The sequence below is a fragment of the Sturnira hondurensis genome, unplaced genomic scaffold (genome assembly GCF_014824575.4).
Source record: "Sturnira hondurensis isolate 20B ecotype Veracruz unplaced genomic scaffold, ASM1482457v3 Scaffold0018725, whole genome shotgun sequence".
NCBI lineage: Eukaryota > Metazoa > Chordata > Mammalia > Chiroptera > Phyllostomidae > Sturnira > Sturnira hondurensis.
Genome location: NW_028091356.1, coordinates 1,429,081 through 1,452,163, shown reverse-complemented (window position 1 = coordinate 1,452,163; position 23,083 = coordinate 1,429,081). Strand labels below are relative to the sequence as shown.

General features: G+C 53.5%; 1 protein-coding gene across 5 annotated transcripts; it reads left to right on the top strand.

Annotated features, from left to right (window-relative positions):
* Window positions 1-1,271: 1,271 nt before the first annotated feature.
* Window positions 1,272-22,879, top strand: PTCH2 (patched 2). 5 transcript variants are annotated; one of them, XM_037069641.1, is made up of 22 exons: window positions 1,272-1,789; window positions 2,496-2,688; window positions 14,394-14,583; window positions 14,689-14,758; window positions 14,947-15,038; window positions 15,687-15,882; window positions 16,436-16,557; window positions 16,704-16,851; window positions 16,932-17,063; window positions 17,153-17,308; window positions 17,390-17,482; window positions 17,807-17,932; window positions 18,026-18,144; window positions 18,275-18,623; window positions 18,769-19,081; window positions 19,172-19,314; window positions 19,398-19,578; window positions 19,707-19,987; window positions 20,098-20,235; window positions 21,280-21,422; window positions 21,508-21,607; window positions 22,204-22,879. In XM_037069641.1, the coding sequence occupies exons 1-22, from the start codon at window positions 1,718-1,720 to the stop codon at window positions 22,450-22,452; spliced, it is 3,606 nt and encodes a 1,201-aa protein (XP_036925536.1). In that variant the 5' UTR covers window positions 1,272-1,717; the 3' UTR covers window positions 22,453-22,879. The 5 variants fall into 5 exon arrangements, with proteins under 5 accessions (XP_036925536.1, XP_036925537.1, XP_036925538.1 ...); XM_037069642.1 differs by lacking the exon at window positions 22,204-22,879 and having other exon boundaries at window positions 19,880-19,987; window positions 21,508-21,595; XM_037069643.1 differs by lacking the exons at window positions 20,098-20,235; window positions 21,280-21,422; window positions 21,508-21,607; window positions 22,204-22,879 and having other exon boundaries at window positions 19,398-19,549; window positions 19,707-19,873.
* Window positions 22,880-23,083: the final 204 nt, after the last annotated feature.

Below are 23,083 nucleotides of genomic sequence, written 5' to 3'. Positions count from 1 at the left end.
CCACTGCTCTCTGACAGGGAGGAACAAAGTGCTGTGCACATGTGCTGCTTTGAATGTGTAGTCACTATTTGGCCAACAGCTTCCTACATGTATTAGTTGCACCACAGGCACTTTTTGCTACATGAATGGACCAGTAGAAGCAGCAGACCTGTCAGGCATTCACCCCTTGACCTAAAAGGTTCCTTTCTCCTAGGACAGAGGCTCTGGAGCTGACGGTAATTGACCCAAGTTTTCCAAAAGCAACTTGGCAATCTGTAGCAAGAGGCATAAGAATGTTCTACTTTTTGACCCAACACCCCCACTTCTGGGAATCTGTCCTAAGGACAGTCTCCAAATGATTGATACAAAGACTGTGTAGTAACATGAAATATTTATGATGTCATGATAAACAAGTCTAGAAGAACTGACCAAGAACCTGACTGGAGATAATAGTTGTGTTAGAGTAATGAGTGTATGGGAGATTCTTTTTCTCAAACTTTACTTTAGAATATTGATTTTAGCTTCCCCTGCCCCTCAGGGTTAATCAGTCAGGAACCTGGCAGAAACAGCATGCTCTGACAAAGGTAGGTGACAAAAGTATAATGAAGGGACCCTTGACTGTTTCCAGTCCTTTTCACCCTGGTTTCTTCAACTCTAAGTTACTCACTCATCAATTATGAAGCACCTACTTATTTTCTAGTGAGGGAGGCACACTCTCAAGTGCATAAATTGTCATAAACGCAATAATAAATACAGACATTGAGTGCTATAAGGAGCATAGAGGAAGAAGCAAACTGTCAGGAGGGAGGTGTGAATCAAGGAAGGCTTCAAAGAGGGGTGGTCCATGCACGATGCACGTTCAGTTTTGAGGGTACCTGCTGAAACAAAAAGGCCACGACTTGCAAGAAGAAAAAAGCAAGGCGTAATATGGTGCATTTGGGACATTACATGTGGCTCTGCTCAGCTGGAGGAAACATTGAGTGGGTGTGAAGAAACTGGGAGATGAGGCTTTAGTTAGATCATACTGACTGCTGTGCTCCAAGTGCCTTTGTGTTTTGGAGTTAGCAGATTTGCATGTTAGAGATGACTCGCCTCAGTGAACAGAGTGGAAGGAATGGGGCAAGGGTGCAGGCAGAGAAGAGGGACAAGGAGGGTTCGGGTCTTGGCTGGGTGGGCCAGCAGATACCCTTTCTCAGCTTTGGCCTTTACTGACTTACACTTGGCCAGCGCCGTTCCTCTCCAGGCTCTCTCCCTCCCTCTCCCTCCCTCTCCCTCCCTCTCCCTCCCCGAGGGCCCCGAGGCGGGCAGGGAGGCGAGGCCAGGGGTGGCCCTGCCTGGGTGGTCTCCTGCACTGCCCCACCCCCCGCGGCGCTGTTGCCTAGCAGCGGATCCGGGCAATTTGTGGGCCCCTCAGCCAATGGGAGAGCGTCGCCTCTGCCCTCTCTCTTTTTCTCCGGCTACAGACGCATTCTCGGCACTTGCGGTCGCCACCTCGAACCGCGCCGGACCTCGCCGGCCGGTAGCTCTGCAGGCACGCGGATCTCATTCCAGCTGCCGCCCGACCCGGCCCGCACCGCCTTGCACTCCTCTGGGTCACAGGCACCGCGGCCCGCCCGCACCCGACGCTCACCCATGCTCCGCGCCTGAGCCGCCCTGAGCTCCAGGGGGATCAGGCCAGCCTATGGGGGCTTCCAGATAACGCGGGTTGGGGGTGCCCAGGCCCCCCATCTCTGCCAGCATGGCTGGGCCACCACCCCTTGGGGAGCTGCCCCCAGACTACTCGCCCCCAGCTACCTTCGCAGCACCCCAGGTGAGTGGAGGAGAAGTTGGAAGAAGGAAGCTTGGGACAGACTGTGTCTAGGGACACCATCTGTCACTCAGGCCAATGCAAGGTGGATTGTCTCTAAGTGCCTTTTACTGTCTGTCCGGGAAAGGGGTGTGTGTGTGTGTGTGTGTGTGTGTGTGTGTGTGTGTGTGTTTCTGTGTGTTTCTTCCGAATCTGGCCACCAAGAATGTCTGTGGGTTCACCTCTGTCCACCTGAGAACAGGTGTGTGTGTGTATATGTGTCCTACTCTCAGAACAGGTGTCTGCCTTCCTCAGGTGTGATTTGGGTGGGAGGACAGGGAATGGAGTTNCAAGGTGGATTGTCTCTAAGTGCCTTTTACTGTCTGTCCGGGAAAGGGGGTGGGGTGGGGGGTGGGTGGGTGGGTGTGTGTGTGTTTCTGTGTGTGTTTCTTCCGAATCTGGCCGCCAAGAATGTCTGTGGGTTCACCTCTGTCCACCTGAGAACAGGTGTGTGTGTGTATATGTATCCTACTCTCAGAACAGGTGTCTGCCTTCCTCAGGTGTGATTTGGGTGGGAGGACAGGGAATGGAGTTAGATCTTATTCCAGGTTTGGCCCTGCGTCTCTGTAGATCCTCCCTGTCCTGCATCCAGAAACCCAGGGAGAAAAGGGAAGAAGGATGTCATGCCTTGTTGCGGTGATGCCCACTGACCCTTCTCTTTCCATCCCAGATCCTAGCTGGGAGCCTAAAGGCTCCACTCTGGCTTCGCACCTACTTCCAGGGCCTGCTCTTCTCTCTGGGCTGCAGGATCCAGAGACACTGTGGCAAAGTGCTCTTCCTGGGACTGTTGGCCTTTGGGGCCCTGGTACTGGGTCTCCGCGTGGCCGTCATTGAGACAGACCTAGAGCAGCTCTGGGTGGAAGGTGAGTTGTGGGCCCTAACCATGGCTGCTTGGGTATGACGAGCCCAAGGCAAGAACAACAGGGTGAGGAGCTGGCTACTGAGCTCGAGTGGGCTCCGCTCTGGGTCTGGAGGGGGCACCTGCCCACTGGAGCCTGGGCATCGGGGAGTGCTGCTCCCGCCCACACTGTGAACGGACATGTACAGATGATGGAGCCCTGGGAAGAGGTGCTGAATGGCACCAAATGGTGATCTCTGTGTGCATTCAGTGTTCATTGCCCACCTTTTCTGTGAATTTTTGAGCTGCATGGCAGGATGTGCAAAGGTGACTAAAAAAGACCCCTCTTTTAGTAACAAGGAAAGTAAAACGTGGACTGAAATATAATATACAATATAACACAAAGCAGAATATCATTGTGTAGGATAAGAGAAGACAGGGAGCAATCACATCTGACCAGAAGACCCAGAAAAGTTAGAACTGGAGGACTGGGGAAGCTGAGTGGGGCACCTGGCAGGGCTCCGGAGAGAGGCCAGAGAGAGGCCCCATGCACCCAGGCCCCTGCAGACCTGAGTGAATCTGCACTTTGAAGCAACAGCAGGGTTCAATGGGACCAAATCCTTACTTCCTGAGGGAAGTAGGAGATGAAAACACTTTCTTATGAATACTTTCGGCATAGCTCTCTCCCAGGGCCTAGTTTCACATGGCAGCCCTTTATAGACTCAAGCTCCCCTCTGTTGTTGCCCAAACATTTGCATTTGTGGGCTCCTCAAAACTGCCCCAGCCCTGGCCCACGCCCAAGGGCAGGGCTCAGGTTAGAGTTTCACACCCTTGCGTTGTTTCAAATGCTGGCAAGCTCTGGGATCCAGAGCAGATGTTTCTTGGAGTCTGCCTGCCTGCCTGCCTGTTGGGCTCCCACACCCCATCCCCACCCTGCCTCCGGCCCTCTGCAGGCTCTCACGAACACACTCTCGGCCAGCCCTGGGGTCCAAAGCAGATGTTTCTCTCTGCCTGCCTGCCTGACTGCCTGCCCCCCAGCCCCAGGACACACACGTGCGTGCATGCACATACACATCCCCACCCACAGCACTGCCGCCTGGGTGGTCCTAAATTACTCTTGGATTTCCTGCCACAGTAGAAGCTGTCTCCCCCTCTCCCTTCTTCTCCATTCCCCAGATCTTCCTCGTCTCCACGCTGCTTGAACCTCAACGTTTCTTCATCCTCTCTCCTACACTCCCAGGGCAGGCTGGATCCCACCAGATTTTTGCTGTTACTTGTGGGAGAATGGTGTCAGAGGGTTGCAGCTAATTCCTAGGGCTCTCCTTTATTTCAGAATACCGTTCTGGCCTGTATTGGCCAGGGCTGAGAGTGAGGTGAAAGCAAGGATCTTGACCTGATCTTTTGTCTGTACTTCTGTAGTTGAGGCTTCTCCTAGTAATGCCCTAGGCAAGGAGGAGCTGATCAAGGTGAGGATGGAACGGTACGGTCTCTTCCTTTCCATTTTGCTGATCCAGAAAGCAAAGAAAGAAGCCTGACCTTGGCTATCAGAGTTCTGGACCAGGGTTCAGGGTCCCCTCTCCAGCTTTGTCTTGGTGAGAGCCAGAGTGTGACTGAAGCTACAGGGCTCAGAGATGGATCGTTAAAATAAAAAGCACGACATAGAGCCCAACCAGCACTCACAGAAACAGGGACAGACACGGTTGAAACTGGAGTTAGACGGCTGTTAGCCACGTGAGAGAGGAGGAGAGGAGGGAGAAGTAGGGTTCATTATCCTCTGTAACAGAAAACCTGGCAGCAGACAGGAGACAAGCCCCAGAATGGTCAACTCAGCAACTAGGGATATCAGCAAGGACCCAGGTCCTTGCCAGCTTCCTCCTCTGCCTCCTTCAGCACGTTGGGCTTTTGCCCTCAGGGTTATCACCTCCTTGTCACGGCTGCTTCAGTGGCAGGAAAAAGAAGTCATCCCTCTCTTGCATCCCTTTTTAAAAGGGAGGGAAGTTTTCCTGGAAGTCCCCTGCTGACTTCCTGTATGGTCACTTTGGCAAGAACCTGTAGCACCCTAGGCCTGAGTCCTTCACTGCGCAAAGGCAATAGAATTACTGCGATGGCTTCTGAGGCTGATGGGAGGGGCCCGGCTGCCCTGAATCACGAGGCCTTTCAGAGGATAGCTGAGGAAATCAAGGTTCCTTGGAGAGGTGACTGGTCTTCTGTGCCCCTCACCTTCAAGTCTGCCTCCACGCTGCCCTCCTGTGGCGTACCTGAATCTTGCCAAGGCAGTCCCTATTGAGAGTCCTTCCACTGCTTTCTACTGGGTTTTGGGGACTCTCCAGAAGCAAGTCCCAGCTTCTTCGCACACTTCCTAGGCCTTCTGTGTTCTAACTCTCCGTTGCTTCTGCCCCAGTATCTGTGCCTCCGTGTTAGCGGTCCAGCAATGCCTAGCCTTTGACACTGCCCTGCATGCCTTGGTCCAGAATGGCTTTTCCTGTCTCCGTCCCCTGGCCAGCTGCTACTCATCATCCACAGCTTGCTCCAGAATTTATTGTTAGTGATGAAAAAGTCAGGTCATCCTACTTCTCTGCTCGAGCCTGGCTCCCATTTCCCTCAACGGCAGCCCGAGACCCTACAATAGCGTATAGGCCCTCACAGGTGGAATTTCTAGACCAAAGATGACGAACATTTCTTGATCCATGTTGCAGCATCGCTTGTCCCCAAATACTGAACCAAATTACATTCCCGTGGTAGGGCAGACGTACCCCTGTAGCCAGCAGTGAGTGCCATCAATGTTTTATTTTTGTCAATTAGATAGATAGTAATTTGTTGCTCTTTTAATTTACGTTTATAGAACTACCCATAACGTGTGCTCTTTTTACATGCTGGCTAACAGTTGTGTTCTCACCTTTGTAGGCATTAAAGTTTGGAGTATTTTAATTTTTGTTTATTGATTTTAGAGAGAGAAAGAAACATCTTTTTCTTATTCCGCCCATCCATGTATTCATTGGTTGATTATTATATGTGCCCTCTCCAGGGATCAAACCCAGAACCTGGGCCTATTGGGACAACGCTCTAACCAACTGAGCTACCTGGTCAGATCTAGGCATTAAAGGTTTTTTGTTTGTTTAATTGATTATGCTTTTACAGTTGTCACAATTTCCCCTTTGCCCCCTTCCACCCAGCACCCCCACTCCTTCAGGCAATCTCCACACCATTGTTCATGTCCATAGGTCACTCGTATATGTTCTTTGGCTGCTCCATTCCCTGTGCTGCACTTTACATCCCCGGGGCTGTTCTGCAACTGCCTGTCTATACTTCTTAATCCCCTCACCTCTACACCCGCTCCCCCACACCCCCCTCCCATCTAGCAACCATCAAATAGCCCTCCAGTCCCTGGCTGGAGTGGCTCAGCGGCTTGAGTGCTGGCCTTTGAACCAAAAAGTTAAAATGCCCTCCAGATCCATGATTCCATCTCTGTTCTTCTTTTAATATATTTCATTGATTATGCCACTACAGTTGTCCCATTCCCCCTCTTCATTCTCCTCCACCCTGTATACCCCCTCCTCCACCATTCCTCCCCCCTTTAGTTTATGTCCATGTGCCACAAGTTCTTTCGATTCTGTATTTCCCCTACTATTCTTGCCCTCCCCCTTGTCTGTTTTTTTTAATTTTTTTAAAGATTTTATTTATTTATCTTAGAGTGGAAGGGAAGGAGAGAGAGAGAGAAATATCAATGTATGGTTGCCTCTTGTGTGTCCCCTGCTAGGGGCCGGGAACTGGCCTGCAACCCAAGCATGTGCCCTGACTGGGAATCAAACCGTGATCGTGTGGTTCGCAGGCCCGTGCTCAATCCACTGAGCTACACCAGCCAGGGCCCCCTTGTCTATTTTTTACCTACCGTCTATGCTATTTTTATTCTCTGTACCTTCTCCCCGCTTCTCCTCCTCCCACTCCCCTGGTGCTAACCCTCCATGTGATCTCCATTTCTATGGTTCCACTCCTGATCTAGCTGTCCTCTTGGTTTGCTTTTGTTTTAGGTGTGGTTGTTAGTAACTGTGAGTTTGCTGTCCTTTCACTGTTAATATTTTTCATCTTCTTTTTCTTAGATAAGTCCCTTTAGCATTTCATATAATAAGGGCTTGGTGATGATGAACTCCTTGAACTTGACCTTATCTGAGAAGCACTTTATCAGTCCTTCCATTCTAAATGAAAGCTTTGCTGGATACAGCAATCTTGGCTGTAGGTCTTTGGATTTCATGACTTGGAATACTTCTTTCCAGCCTCTTCTTGCCTGTAAGGTCTCTTTTGAGAAATCAGCTGACATTCTGATGGGCACTCCTTTGTAGTTGACTGTCCCCTTATCTCTTGCTGCTTCTAGGATTCTCTCCTTCATTTTAATCTTGGTGAATGTAATGATGATGTGCCTTGGTGTGTTCCTCCTTGGGTCCAACTTCTTTGGGACTCTCTGAGCTTCCTGGATTTCCTGGAAGTCTATTTCCTTTGCCAGACTGGGGAAGTTCTCCTTTATTATTTGTTCAAATAAGTTTTTTGCTTGGTACTGTTTCTCTTCCCCTTCTGGTACCCCTATAATTCGTATGTTGGAACGTTTAAAGATGTCCTGGAGGTTCCTAAGCCTCTCCTTGTTGTTTTTTTTTTTTGAATTCTTGTTTCTTCATTTTTTTCTGTTTGGTTGTTTCTTTCTTCCTTCTGGTCCCCTCCATTGATTTGAGTCCCAGTTTTCCTCCCATCACTACTGGTTCCCTGTGCATTTCCCTTCTTTCAATTAGTTTAGCCTTCATTTGTTCCTCTAATTTGTGGCTAAAATCAACCAGTTCTGAGGGCATCCTGATTACCAGTGTTTTGAACTGTGCATCTGATAGGTTGGCTATCTCTTGGTTGCTTGGAAGTATCGGCTCTGGGACTTTGAGGTGTTCTTCTTGAACCATAACGTTTTGGTGTGTTCCTGCCTGTTACGTATGAGGGGTGGAGCCTTATGTGTTCACCAGGGTGGGGCAACCCAGTTGCTGGGTTTTGACACTATTTGGGGGCGGGGTCAGAGAGGGGCAATGGCATTTGTTCTGCATTCTCTTGGATTTTGGTCCCCTCTGCTGCTTCCTGCAAGCAAACCAGGCCCCTTGGTGCTGGCTCCCAGGTGTGTGGGCCTGTGCACCCTCCAGGACCCTGTGGGTCTCTCCAACAAACTCTCTGTGAGCCTGGGAGCTTCTCCCATCACCTCGACCCCAAAAGTTTTTCCAATTGGTGCTTTTAGGCTTTAATTCCCATCGCTGGGGCCCTAGCCTGTGTGGTCTGTCTCACTGCCCACTCCTTCTCCTGGTTTATCTGCGTGCAAATGTGTGACTGAGGTCAGCCAGCCGCCTTGCGCCCTTACTGGGTCCACCCGTTGCCACCCCACGCCTGGGATCCGCCAACTGCCGCCTGCGCTCCTGGGTTGGTCCTGCAGCTTTTTCCTGCCCAACCCACTCCACCAGCCGCTTACTCCGCCCCTCCTACCGGTCTGGTTGAATGGTTCATTGTTGTCGGACTTCTGTACAGTTCAATTTTCTATGTTTTGGTTGTGTTTTTGTTACTAAAACTTTGTTGTCTTTAAACTTGGTTGTGCGAGGAGGCACAGTGTTTCCCCCTATGCCTCCATCTTGGCCGGAAGTCCCCCATCTCTGTTCTTCTTGTTTGCTTAGTTTGTTTTTAGGTTCAAATGTTAATAGATTTGTATTTATTGCCATTTTTTGTTCATAGTTTTGATATTTTCTTAAATAAGTCCCTTTAATGTTTCATATAATAATGCTTTGGTGATGATGAACTCTTTTAGTTTTTTCTTGGCTAGGAAGTGCTTTATCTGCCTTTCAATTTTAAATGAGAGCTTTGCTGGATAGAGCAAAGGATAGAGCAATCTAGGTTGTAGGTCCTTGCTTTTCATCACTTTGAATATTTCCTCCCAGTCCCTTCTTGCCTGCAAGGTTTCTTTTGATAAATCAGCTGACAGTCTTATGGGAACTCCTTTTTTGGTAACTATCTGCTTTTCTCTTACTACTTTTTAGATTCTTTATCTTTAACTTTTGGCATTTTAATTAAGACAAGTCTTGGTGTGGGCCTGTTTGCCTCCATCCATCTTGTTTGGGACTCTCTGAGCTTCCTGGACTTGCATGTGTATTTCCTTTGCCAGATTGAGGAAGTTTTCCTTCATTATATTTTTAAATAAGTTTTAAATTTTTTGTTCTTCCTCTTCTCCTTCTGGCACCTCAGTGATTGGGATGTTGGAACATTTAAAGTTGTCTCAGAGGTTCCTAAGGCTCTCCTCAATTTTTGAATTGTTTCTTCATTCTGTCCAGTTTAATGTTTATTTTTTCCTTTTATTCCAAATCTTTGATATGAGACTGGTTTCCGTCCCTTCACTGTTGGTTCTCTGTATATTTTTCTTTATTTCACTTTGCATAACCTTCACTTTTTCCTCTATTTTGCAGCTGTATCAATCATTTCTCTGAGCATCCTGAGTACCAGTGTTTTGAACTCTGTATCTGATAGGTTGGCCGTCTCCTCATCACTTAGTTCTTTTTCTGGAGTTTTTATCTGTTCTTCATTTGGACCACATTTCTTTGTCTCAGCACACCTGTTATGTTGTAAAGGGCGGGGCCTTAGGTATTTGCCAAAGTAGGGCAACCCACTTCTCTGCATTGTGGCGCTGTGGGCGGGGGGGTCCGAGAGGCAACAGGGCTGCTTGCTTGGCTCTCTCCCCACTTTCAGTCTCTTCCCTTGCTTCCCACAATTAGATTGTGCCCTTTCAAGTGCTGATTCCCAGGTGGGTGGGCTTATATACATTCTAGGACCCCGTGGGCCCCTCCAACAGACTCTCCTGTGAACTAGGAGTTATTCTTGCCACCACAACACCCACAGGTTTTTACAACCAGAGAGAGGTTTTGAGGCTTGGAACGCTGGGTTGTATGGTCTGTCTCACTCTCTAGTTGTTCCTCCACACTTATCTGCACTCGGATGTGGGATATCCCAGTCCACCATCCCTCACCTTGTCACACCCCAGCTTCACATCTCTGCCCCTCCTGCCAGTCTGGATAAATGTTTCTTTAACTCCTTGGTTGTCAGACTTCCATACAGTTTGATTTTTCTGGTAGTTCTGGTTGTTTTTTGTTTTGAAATTGGTTGTTACCCTTTTGATTGTGCAAAGAAGAAAAGCATATCTACCTATACCTCCATCTTGGCTGGAAGAGGGGAAGTTTTATTATTTTTTCAAATAGTTTTCCGATTTCTTTCTTGTTTCCTTCCGGCACCCCTATGATGCAAATGTTGGTACACTTGAAGTTGTCCCAGAGGCTCCTTACACTATTTTTGTTTTTTTGGATTCTTTTTTCTTCTTGCTATACTGACTAGATGTTTTTTGCTTCCTTATGTTCCAAATCATTGATTTGATTCTTGGCTTTATCCACTCCAGTGTGCTGATTCCCTGTAAATTGTTCTTTATTTCAGTTAGCGTGTCCTTCATTTCTGATTGGGTCATTTTTATGGTGTTGACATATACACTAAGTTCCTTAAGCATCCTTATAACCAGTGTTTTTCTTTTTAATATATTTTATTGATTATACTATTACAGTTGTTCTATTCCCCCCCTTCATTCCCCTCTACCCTGCACACCCCCTCCCCCACCCTTCCCCCCTTTAGTTTATGAGCATGTGTGTCTCAAGTTCTTTACATTCTATATTTCCCCTACTATTCTTGCCCTCCCCCTATCTATTTTTTACCTACCGTCTATGCTACTTATTTTCTGTATCTTCTCCCCCCTTCTCCTCCCACTCCCCTGTTGCTAACCCTCCATGTGATCTCCATTTCTATGGTTCCACTCCTGATCTAGCTGTCCTCTTGGTTTGCTTTTGTTTTAGGTGTGGTTGTTAATAACTGTGAGTTTGCTGTCCTTTCACTGTTCATATTTTTTATCTTCTTTTCCTTAGATAAGTCCCTTTAACATTTCATATCACAAGGGTTTGGTGATGATGAACTCCTTGAACTTGACCTTATCTGAGAAGCAATTTATCTGCCCTTCCATTCTAAATGAAATATAACCAGTGTTTTTAACTCTGCATCTGATGGATTGTTTATCTCCATTTTGTTTAGTTCCTTTTTTGGATTTTTGATCTGTTCTTTCATTTGGCCCATGTTTCTGTATCTCCTCGTTTTAGCAGCCTCCCTGTGTTTGTTTCTATGTATTAGGGAGAGCTGCTTTGACTCTATGTCTTTATAGCATGGCCTAATGTAGTAGGTGTCCTGTAGGGTCCAGTGGCACAGCCTCCCCTACCCCCAAGCTGGGTACTTGAGGTGCGCCCTCCAAAAGGGGAAAGTAGCTCCTTGTCTTGTAGTTGAGTCTTGATTGCTGTCAGCAGGTTAATGGGAGAGATTTACCTAGTCTGGTCAGGTGGTAGAACTGTCTGTGACCCCTGGCCACCAACCACCTCCCTTTATGGCTTGTGGAGGTGATTGGGTGATGGTGCTCTGATGTGGTCTGTAACTTCCACTGGGTGTGCAAGCTCTGGAGTTTCCCAGGTGGTGCAGGCCAAGATCAGCCACCACCTGAGTTATGTTGGGGGCCACTTGGTGTAAGCTAAAAAGCGACCTGCAGATGGCTGCTGTTAGTATTAGAACCACTTAGCAAGAGGGATGGGTGGCTGGGCTCAGGTGTTGCTTGTTTGTGCGGATATAGGAAGGTCTGAGGCCTACACCAAGCCAAGCCACTCATTTGGAAAAGCCACTGTTAATAGCTTGGGTGGGCCCTCAAGTTGGATGGGGCAGAGCTTTAGGTAATCATCAAGGCGGGGCAAACTGGGAGTCAGGTTGATGGAGCCTCGATGGTCCCACTACACTGTGGCTCTGTGTATGGGCTCAGAAAAAGAACAATGACCAGTGTCTGCAGTTCCATCCAGGAGGAAGCTATCCCCCAGCTCTGACCCTGATGCCAGACACTTCAGTTCCTCCCCGTATGCCACTGACCCTTCAAGTTGTTGACCCTGTGCTGGAACCCAAAGGAAGTAAGTCCATGTGTGGGGCCCAAAAGAAGATACCTGAGAACCCTGCAGTTTCTTCCACTGACCCAATCCCCACTGATTTTTATAGACAGAAGTTATGGGGACTTATCTTCCTGGCACTGGAGCCCTTGTCTGGGTGGTCTAGTACTGGGCTGGGATCCCTCACTCCCAAGGTATTACCTGCCCCCTGCACCCCCGATTTTTATCCACCACATATGGGTATGGGAATGGCCTGTTCCTCGTCTCCACATTTCCAGGACTCCACCCACCCTACCCATCTTGATGAATTTGATTTCTTTAACTCCTTAGTAGTTGGACTTCCATACAGCTTGCTTTTCGGACGGTGCTGAGTGATAGTTGTTCTGCAGTTTGCTTGTAATTTTGTTGTGGTTGTGCAAGGGTGTGAGCCATATTTACCTACACCTCCATCTTCCAAAGTTTTTAACAAATGGCGATTTGATGTCTCCTCCCATTTTCCTACTTCCTCCCCACTCACAGCCATTTTTTCTCCAGTTCTTTCTCATTTTTCTGTTACATCATTTCTGTCCCAGCAACTATTGAATAATCACTCCATGTGCCTACCACATGCTAGGCAATTTCCTAGGTACTTTGCATTGATTCTAATTCTGCCAAGGTGGGCACTGTCCCCATTTTACAGAGGAGGAAACTGAGGGTCAAAGAGACTAAATAATTTGCCCCAAGCACAGCGTCAGAGCTCAGGCTCAAAGCCAGGTGTATACACAGCCTGTGTGCTCTCCCCGCACCAGCTGTCTCCCCCTGCCCATGTAATACCTCCCAGTTCATCTGTCCTCGTGTCTGTCACCGACATTGTCGGCTGAGGTTCATCTTTTTCTGTTTCTCTCTTCTTTTTTTTCCAGGATGTTTATTCTCCTTGATGTTGTGTTTTAAGTTGTCAGTGTTTCTTTCTCCTGCTTTCTTTTTTATTTTATTTAATTAATTTATTTATTTATCTTTAGAGGGGAAGGAGAGAGGGAGAGAAACATCAATGTATGGTTGCCTTTCGTGCATCCCCTGCTGGGAGTTGGCCTGCAACCCAGGCATGTGCCCTGACTGGGAATTCTCCTGCTTTCTTATTAGCTTTCCCTGGATGCCTTCCTCCCCCCATGCCTCCTTCCCCTCAGCACACTCCTGATTGTGGGGAGTTTATCTCGGTCCCCCCTCCTCGTGGCAGCTCTGGCCCAAGCGTAGAGAAATGAGTGCTGTTGTGCCGGCCTGGGAAAGCAGTGGGAGTCGGAGAAGAAAGAAAAAGAGTTGACTGATGTGGGCTGGGTGGCTGCGTGACACTGGATTCATGAAGAGAGGGCCAGGAATGTGATGTGGGTGAAGGGTGCAAACATATAGGTGAACCTGTTTTGGGGGGTTACCAAGGGTTGGGGGCTGTCATGAGTGAGAAGATTATGTGGGTTTGAAAAAGAGATTGGGGAGCCTGATGATCCCAGGCAGGGCTGGGACTCGGGGAAGCGTGTGGGCCCCAGGGGTGGCAGGGACCAACAGGAAGGGGCCCCAAACGGAGAGGCTGAAGTGGGTCTCAGACCAGACCAAGCCCGCAAAGCCTCCAGGGCTGTTTGACACTGCCCCTCACCCTCCTCCAGACCAGTCAGGTGGTGTCCCCTTGCAGCGTCCTGGTCCTCGCCTCCCCCAAGCCCCAGGGATGTGGGAAAGCTCAGATCAAGGAGTTTAAGGCAGGGCTGGCGCCGGGACTCCCTGTTGTTTGGACAGAGAGCCTCATGGAAGGGACCTGCAGCCTGTTCCTCCCCTCGGCCCACTTTGCTCTCGCCTCTGCCAGGGGACGCTAGATGGTTCCGGGTACTGCCCGCATGAGTGAAAGCAGTATGTGGACGGCACCGCACCGAGAGACATATGATCCCCCCCTTCCCTGCCACCGCAGGCCCCATACGACCAGGCCCTCCCATCCCTACCCTCTTGGCAGAACAGTTTACAAAAGGAGATAAGAGTATAAATCACTGCCTGGGACAACCGAACTAGGAACCGGAACCAGTCCTGGGCCTGTTCTTTTCAGAGACCCTCACGGTGGCCGCCTCCCTATTGGCCCCCTTGGTCCCTCTTGTCCTCCCCACTGGAGCAGAGAGGAGCTGAACAGCAGCCCCCTTAAGTAGGATGCACCCATAGCCCCAGCCCTGGCCCAGCTCATAACTGCTCTCTCGTGTGTGTTTTTTTAAATATCATCACCCAAGCATATGCTTATTGTTTTGGGGGGGGGAGGGAGAAAGAGAGGGAGAGAAAAATATCAATGTGAGAAAGAAACTGACCGGTTGCCTCCCACGCGTGTCTCAGCCGGGGACTGTACCCGAAAAACCCATGCATATGCCCCAACCTGGAAATGAACTCCCAACCTTTCAGCCTGCAGGATAATGCCCAGCCCACTGAGCCTAGCAGCCAGGGCTGACCTCTCATTATTTAAGTTATTTTTCCCAAACCTAGCCAGCCTGGTTCATGCTTAAATCTTAGACCACACAAGAATTCCAGATGAGCCACACCACTGAGGCGCTGGCTTTCCTGGCAGAACTTCAGATTCTGCACAGAGGGACTGGAGCCTGGGGAGTCGGTGTGGCCCACTTGTCCTGGGAGGCGTCCGTGGGTGAGGGTCCCACGGCCCCCAGAGCTCTGACCCACCAAGGCTCTTCCCCCTGAGCTTCCCCTCCCTCTGCTCCGGCAGCGGGCAGCCGGGTGAGCCAGGAGCTGCGGTACACCAAGGAGAAGCTGGGGGAGGAGGCTGCGTATACCTCCCAGATGCTGATACAGACCCCACGCCAGGAGGGAGAGAACATCCTCACACCCGAGGCACTTCGCCTCCACCTCCAGGCAGCCCTCACCGCCAGTAAAGTGCAAGTATCACTCTATGGAAAGTGAGTCTGGCTGATCCCCTGAGCAGCTGGGGGCGAGGCGTGCCGTGGCAGGGCCCAGTGGGAATCCCCCTTGTCTGCTGATCTCCTGCACCCTGGCTGCCGCAGGTCCTGGGACTTGAACAAAATCTGCTACAAGTCAGGCGTTCCCCTCATTGAAAATGGAATGATTGAGCGGGTGAGTGTCCTGAGCTGTCCTCTGAGACAGGGTGGAAACAGAACCTTCTCTGCAGTAGGGGAGGCTCGGAGAGACTCCAGAAGGCTAAAGGTCAGAGGTGGGGGGGGCGTTGTGGAGGGCATCCTACAAAGGTCATGGGGAAGGGAGCAGAGAGACAGGTCTGATGTGGCCTGGGGTGTCCCTGGCAGATGATTGAGAAGCTGTTCCCGTGCGTGATCCTCACCCCACTCGACTGCTTCTGGGAGGGAGCCAAACTCCAAGGGGGCTCTGCCTACTTGCCGTGAGTGCCGCTGCAACTGCTCCCGGGCCCTGCCTCGTGGTGTTCGGGGACTTCCCCAGTGGAAAAGAGGGGTGGGATTAAAGCTGACAATCAAAACCTTACCGAGGGCCTAATCTCCTGGGCCAGGGTCAGAGCAGGGCGACCCCAGGCTCTCTCTACACACCCCATCCCCACACTCCACAGGAAAGGCAGACCCTCTGAATCAGACAGAGCAGAACAAAGATCTGTGAGTCCTAAGCAAAGGAGAAGAAAGGTCCCCAGAAAGAGACTTTGCCTTAGCAAGGCAGTCAGCTAAGGTGTAACTTGTGAGTCCTTAGCAAGGCAGTCAGCTAAGGTATAGCCCAGGCCAGAGAGAAAACCTATCAGAGGCAGGTGCCCAGATGGTCGTGCATTAGATCTAGGGTACAAGGCTTGGGAAGAGCCCCAGTGGGGCTTTCCTGGGCCTTTCACACCTGTCCTGATGTTCCCCTCAGCCCCTCACATACACCCACAGCTCACTGCAGCGACCCAGTGGGCTGGAGCTCCAGGAAGCTTAGCCTCGCACACCCTCCGTACAGAGGAGGGTTGGGTATAGCATGGGTCCCCTAGGAGCAGTTTGGAGGGTGGGAATTGATGCCTGGTCCTCACCAGCCATGGTCTCTCCCTCAGTGGCCGTCCTGACATCCAGTGGACCAACCTGGATCCCGAGCAGCTGCTGGAGGAGCTGGGTCCCTTTGCCTCCCTTGAGGGCTTCCGGGAGCTGCTTGACAAGGCACAGGTGGGCCAGGCCTACGTGGGGCGGCCCTGTCTGAATCCTGATGACCCTCACTGCCCACCCAGCGCTCCCAACCATGACAGCAGGCAGGTGGGTCCCAGCCCCTGCTGCCAGGGAAAGGCCGTCCTCTGCCCCTTCCCTTCCTCCTGTGCTCCTGGCTGACGGGAGAGGGCTCACTCTGCTCCATGCTCTGCCCTCCATTTCCCAGACATCGTTACCCTGTCTGCACTGTGCTGGACACCCGGATCCGTCAGTTCTCCCAAGGGACCTTCAGGTGGCACGTGAATCCCTTTGTCCTTTTCTAAGCCCAGAAAGGCTGGGCTTTATCAAAATGATGTGTACTGGGAAACCCAGGACAAGTTAGCTGAGCGCAAGCATCACACCTAGTTTCCTGAGTGTCCTCATGGCCCTGTGAATGTGGACCTTTTTCCAAAACCAACCAAAATTACGCCATCCCCAGGCCCCTGCTCCCTCTTGTGGCCTGTCCTCTGCCGTTCAGTTCAAGCATGGGCAAGCGCCTCAGGAGACGGTCATCTACACTTCGGGCCCACAGAGCTCCATGGTTCCTGGAGGTGCTGCCAGGGACCGCAGCTGTCCACAGCCAGGGCCTTGAGTGACAAGCCCCATCTCTGACTCCCTCCAGGCTCCCGATGTGGCTCAGGAGTTGAGCGGGGGCTGCCACGGCCTCTCCCACAAGTTCATGCACTGGCAGGAGGAGTTGCTGCTGGGAGGCATGGCCAGAGACCCCCAAGGACGACTGCTGAGGTAGGACCTCCTCTGAGACTCGGCAAGGAGACCCCAGACTGGGCACCCACACTCCGACTCCAGGCAGCTCTGTCAAAAGCCCCCTGCACACCCCGCGCTGGGCATTCAGGCTAGCTCGGACACCTGGTTCTCCTGCCCCTCACCAGGGCAGAGGCCCTGCAGAGCACCTTCCTGCTGATGAGTCCCCGCCAGCTGTACGAGCACTTCCGTGGTGACTACCAGACACATGACATCGGCTGGAGCGAGGAGCAGGCTGGCACAGTGCTGCAGGCCTGGCAGCGGCGCTTCGTGCAGGTCGGTGTGGGCACAGGCGGAGTGGCGCCCCCCCAGGCCACGTGCCTCTCCTGCGCCTCAGACCCACCCCGTCTCTCCAGCTGGCACAGGACTCCCTGCCTGAGAATGGGTCCCAGCAGATCCACGCCTTCTCCTCCACCACCCTGGAGGACATCCTGCACGCATTCTCGGAAGTCAGCGCCACCCGTGTGGCGGGAGGCTATCTGCTCATGGTAGGTCCCATCCTGGCACCTTGCCCCTAGCGCCACCCAGTCCCTACCCTGGGAACCCCCGTCCAAGACAATGTCCTCTCTCCCCACAGCTGGCCTATGCCTGTGTGACAATGCTGCGGTGGGACTGTGCCCAGTCCCAGGGTGCCGTGGGCCTTGCTGGGGTGCTGCTGGTGGCCCTGGCTGTGGCCTCGGGCCTTGGGCTCTGTGCCCTGCTCGGCATCGCCTTCAATGCCGCCACGACCCAGGTACACCAGGTGGGGCAGGCACAGGGGCCCACAGCTCCGGCTGCTCGGTTCCTGCAGCTGCCCGCCCCTGTGCCCCTCCAGGTGCTGCCCTTCTTGGCACTGGGCATCGGCGTGGATGACATATTCCTGCTGGCACATGCCTTTACAGAGGCTCCATCAGGGACCCCTCTCCAGGTGCAGCCCCATCCTCCAGCCTCGGCTCTTCTGAGTTCAGCATAGGGGTTACAAGCCTCTTGGTTTGGGTGACCTTGGGCTGGTCATGAACCTCCCTGTGCCTCAGTTTCCACATCTGTAATTGGGTGTAAAAACAGTGCTTGTATCATGAGGGTTGATAAGAGGATCGGCGACAGACTTCAAGTCGAGTGTGCGTGCACGTGCTTGGTGCTCAATGCGTGTGTGTGCTGCTGCGTGGCTGTGGTCCCTCCTGCCGTCCCAAGTTCCCAAGCCTGCCCTCCACTCTGCCTCAACCACTCACGGCCCCCTCCCCTGTCCTGGCAGGAGCGTATGGGTGAGTGTCTTCAACGCACGGGCCCCAGTGTCGCGCTCACATCCATCACCAACATGGTCGCCTTCTTCATGGCCGCCCTCGTCCCGGTCCCTGCACTGCGGGCCTTCTCCTTGCAGGTGAGACTTCACAAAGAGGCCCGGGTGCGGGGTGGGCATGGAGCTGGGGACATGCTTCATCCTGCCTCTGCGCCCTTCCTGTCCATCCCCCAGGCAGCCGTCGTGGTTGGCTGCAACTTTGCAGCTGTGATGCTTGTCTTCCCAGCGGTCCTCAGCCTGGATCTGCACCGGCGCCACTGCCAGCGCCTTGATGTGCTCTGCTGCTTCTCCAGGTACTGTCTTGCACCCCAGACCCACCCCACCCCACAAAGCCTTCCTTCCTTGGCCCCATCCCCTCTTGTCCCCTCACTGGCATTTCCAGGCGCAGACCCATCCATCGCCTTGTCTCTCTGCCTCTTTCAGCCCCTGCTCTGCTCGGGTGATTCAGATTCTGCCCCAGGAGCTGGCAGACAGGACAGTACCGGTGGGCATCGCCCATCTGACTGCCACTGTCCAAGCCTTTGCCCACTGCGAAGCCAGCAGCCAGCATATGGTCACCAGCCTGACTCCCCACACCCACCTGGTGCCCCCACCTTCTGACCCACTGAGCTCAGAGCTCTTCAGCCCAGGAGGGTCCACACGGGACCTTCTAGGCCAGGAGGGGGGGACAAGGCAGAAGGCAGCCTGCAGGTCTCCGCCCTGTGCCCGCTGGAACCTTGCCCACTTTGCCCGCTATCAGTTTGCGCCCTTGCTGCTCCAGTCACACGCCAAGGTGAGACCCCAAGCCTGGAGGAACTGGGGCAGGCCAGGGCAGAGGCTCAGGTGTCTCTGGGCCCCAAGACGGGCAGGGGGCCGGGCCCAGCATCTGCTGGCCGGGGGCATCGCTGGGCTTCCGTCCGAGTTGTCCTCTCCCGCAGGCTGTGGTGCTGGTACTCTGTGGAGCTCTGCTGGGCCTGAGCCTCTACGGTGCAACCTTGGTGCAGGACGGGCTGGCCCTGACAGACGTGGTGCCTCGGGGCACCAAGGAGCATGCCTTCCTGAGCGCCCAGCTCAGGTACTTCTCCCTGTATGAGGTGGCCCTGGTGACACAGGGTGGCTTTGACTACGCCCACTCCCAACGCGCCCTCTTTGATCTGCACCAGCGCTTCAGCTCCCTCAAGGCCGTGCTGCCCCCACCTGCCACTCAGGCGCCCCGCACCTGGCTGCACTATTACCGCAGCTGGCTACAGGGTAGGAGGCGAGGAGACTGGTGGGGAGGGCTGCTGCAGGCAGAAGCCCTGGGGCCGCAGGCTAACTGCACCCTACCCTGTTCTCCCCCAGGGATCCAGGCTGCATTTGACCAGGACTGGGCTTCTGGGCGCATTACCCGCCACTCATACCGAAATGGCTCTGAGGACGGGGCCCTGGCCTATAAGCTGCTCATCCAGACCGGCGATGCTCGGGAGCCTCTGGATTTCAGCCAGGTTGGGAGAGGGCTGGAAGGGTCAGCACATGGAGGGGCCTGGACTTCACAGGCCCAGGCCTTCAGCCCTCCCTGCCTCTGCAGTTGACCACGAAGAAGCTGGTGGACAAGGAGGGGCTAATTCCACCCGAGCTCTTCTACGTGGGGCTGACCGTGTGGGTGAGCAGTGACCCCCTGGGTCTAGCAGCCTCGCAGGCCAACTTCTATCCCCCACCTCCCGAGTGGCTGCATGACAAGTACGACACCACCGGGGAGAACTTCCGCAGTGAGTCCGGGGGAGCCAGCAAGGGCCTCGGCCTGGGCCCACCCAGGCTCCACCCTAAGGCCCTGCCGACCGCTCCCTGTGCTCACTGGCCATCCTTCCCTCTCCTTGCCACCCCCTCCCCTCCACAGTCCCGGCGGCCCAGCCCCTGGAGTTTGCCCAGTTCCCCTTCCTACTGCATGGCCTCCAAAAGACTTCGGATTTCGTGGAGGCCATTGAGGGGGCCCGGGCAGCGTGCGCTGAGGCAGGCCAGGCCGGGGTGCGCGCCTACCCCAGCGGCTCCCCCTTCCTCTTCTGGGAGCAGTACCTGGGCCTGCGGCGCTGCTTCCTCCTGGCCGTCTGCATCCTGCTGGTCTGTACCTTCCTTGTCTGCGCCCTGCTGCTGCTCAACCCCTGGACAGCTGGCCTTATAGTGAGTCTTTGCAGGGTTGGGTCTGGAGAGACCAAAAGCTCCCCCACCCTCCCCTGCCCGTCCCACCACCACTCCTCCCAGGAGCCCTGGGTGAGCGCTCCCCTTCCCAGGTGCTGGTCCTGGCACTGATGACCGTGGAGCTCTTCGGCATCATGGGTTTCCTGGGCATCAAGCTGAGTGCCATCCCTGTGGTGATCCTCGTGGCCTCTGTGGGCATCGGTGTCGAGTTCACAGTCCACGTGGCTCTGGTGAGCACAGGCACTGCGGGAGGGGCGGGCCAGCTGACTCAGTGTGCGTGAGCGACACACACACTCATCCAGCCCCGGCTGCGTGCTGGGGACTGTTTAAGAATTAGAGACATGGCAGCAATACATACAGGCTTTGCCTTCAAGGGGCTTACATTCCATAGTGTGGTGTTAGACAAGTGAATGAATAAATAAATAAGCAGCCATTTCAGCAGAGAGGAAGCGACAAAGCCCTGACCAGAGTGAGATAAGGACAGAGCAGAGGAGAGAACGTGGGAACCGGCAATTCCTTTGGCTGCCTTGCCGTGAAGGGGGTTGGAGAAGCGGGAGGGCAGCAGGCGGCAGGGGGGGAAAGGAGGGCGTCCACCGGGACCGGGGAAGGAGGACGGAGGCAGGCACCGCCCGAGGAGGTGTGGGAGGCGGAGGGAGCTACAGACCAGCTGGAGGCACTGGCACAAACCCGGCCAGACCCCACAAACTGCTCCCTTCTTTTTCTGCCCATAACAGCCCTGTTACCATTCTGGTCATAAGAACAATACATGCTCCTGGTGGCAGGGCAGGGCAGGCATGCAGAAAAGTTCAAGGAATAAAAATCCTCTCAGACGCCACCCTGAGAAGTAACTTAGCACCTTACTGTCCATCTTCCTAGACCAGGGTGTGGCACTGTTTCTGTGAAGAGTCAGAGAGTGAATATGTGGGGCTCAGCCAGTTGTTGAGTGTCTATTGCGACTCTGCCACTGTAGCCATAAAGCAGCCACAGGCAGCACAGACATGAATGGGTGTGGCCATTTAAACAAAACTTTATTTACAAAAATAGGTGACAGGCTGTGATTTGCCAGCCTTTTCTAGACACCACTCTGTCTCGCCAGACACACCTGTACCGAGTTCTAAACGGACTCACACAAGCTGCCCGGACAGTGTCCAGGAGCTCAGCTTGCCTGGGCCAAGACCTGGAGGACCCCCAGGGACAGATGTACAGAGTATGGGGACTCCAGAGCTGGCCATGGCTGGCCGAGGAGCAGCTCTAGGACCACTTTGTTCCCCCAGGGCTTCCTGACCGCCCAGGGCAGCCGGAACCTGCGGGCTGCCCGGGCCCTGGAGCACACTTTTGCCCCTGTGACGGATGGGGCCGTCTCCACTCTGCTGGGTCTGCTGATGCTTGCTGGTTCCAACTTTGACTTCATCGTAAGGTAGGGGAGGGCTCCGGGCAGGGAGGCGGGGCCAGCCCATGCTGACCTCAGGGCCTGCCCAAGCTGCCCTCCCACCCCCTTCCAGGTACTTCTTCATGGTGCTGACAGTGCTCACACTCCTGGGCCTCCTCCACGGGCTCGTGCTGCTGCCTGTGCTGCTCTCCATCCTGGGGCCCCCGCCAGAGGTGACCGTACCTTCCCTTGCCCAGGGACAAGGTGGGACAGGCAAGGGATAGAGCCAGGACAAAATGCCCTCAGTGGCCAAGAGACAGGACTCAACTCACAAGGATTTCGATCCTCCCCATGAGGCACCACCAACAGAAAGGTGGCAACCTGCCCCTTTGCCCAGACACCATGCCCCTGCCCCTCATCTCTCCTGGCTTCTTTTTTTTAGTAGATTTACTGGTGAGAGGGAGAGAGACAGAAATATCCATTTGTTCCACTTATTTATGTGTTCATTGATTGATTCTCGTAAGTGCCCTGACCAGGGATCGAACCCGCAACCTTAGTATTTCAAGACAGCACTCTAACCAACTGAGCTACCTGGCCAGGGTTCTCCAGGCTTCCGTACAGAACCTACTTTAGCCTTTAGCCTTCAGGGTCCAGAGCAAAGTGTGCACGGTTTGTCCTGGGCCTTGACATCCTGTCCGTTGTCAGTTGTCATATCCTGCTGGAGGCCAAGAAGGCTTCCCAACAACCATGGTGATGCACCAGGGAGGGGATAGAGGGGACTGAGGTTCCAACAGCCCCTGGGCTCACTGGGAATGGTGTCTCTCCCCAGGTGGTACAGATGTACAAGGAGAGCCCAGAGGTCCTGAACCCCTCAGCTCCACGAGCAGGAGGGCTCAGGTGGGGGCTGCCCCCCACCCTGCCCCAGAGCTTTGCCAGAGTGACTACCTCCATGACCATAGCCCTCCACCCACCCCCGCTGCCTGGTGCCTATATCCACCCAGCCCCTGATGAGCCTGCCTGGTCCCCTGCTGCCACACCAGCTGCCGACAGCTCCAGCAACCTCACTTCTAGCCCCTGAGTGAAAGAGCAGCTGAAGCACGGAGACTGCGTGGGCCACACAGAGTCCCCGGGAAGCAAGGGGTGGGTTACTGGGTGCAGGACAGAATCCTGGCAAGCTCTGCTGCCGCACCCCTCCCCTGCCTTGGCCATCACTGACCTCCCTGACACCCACAGAGAACCGACACCCTCTGGGCCAGGAGCAGCCGCCCACACTGGGCCCTGTGTACCTGTCCCTGTGTCCCCACCACCCCACCCCACACTGCTGCCCCTGGCAGGCCAGGCCTGTGGGACCCTCTCGCACCTTTGCCAGGCCTGGCCCCCCACTGCTCGGTGACCCCCTAGGCAGGCTCAGTCTCCCTGCCCACCTCCTACCACATAACTTATTTATATGGAGATGTTTATTTTTGTAGTTTGTACAGATTAGCTATGCTGAAAGTTTTATTTTAAAGAGTAAAATATATTCTATAAGAACTCACCTCAAATGACTTTGGTGCTTTTCTTTCCGACAGTGTTGGAAGTTTGTGAGTAGAAATGTCAGGACCTAAGGTCGGGGCCACTCTGTTCCTAAGTGGGAGAGGCCCAGGTTCTAAGCTGTTGTCACGTGTCTGTAGTTCTCGTTAATGCACCTGGAAGTGAAGACGATACTCAGC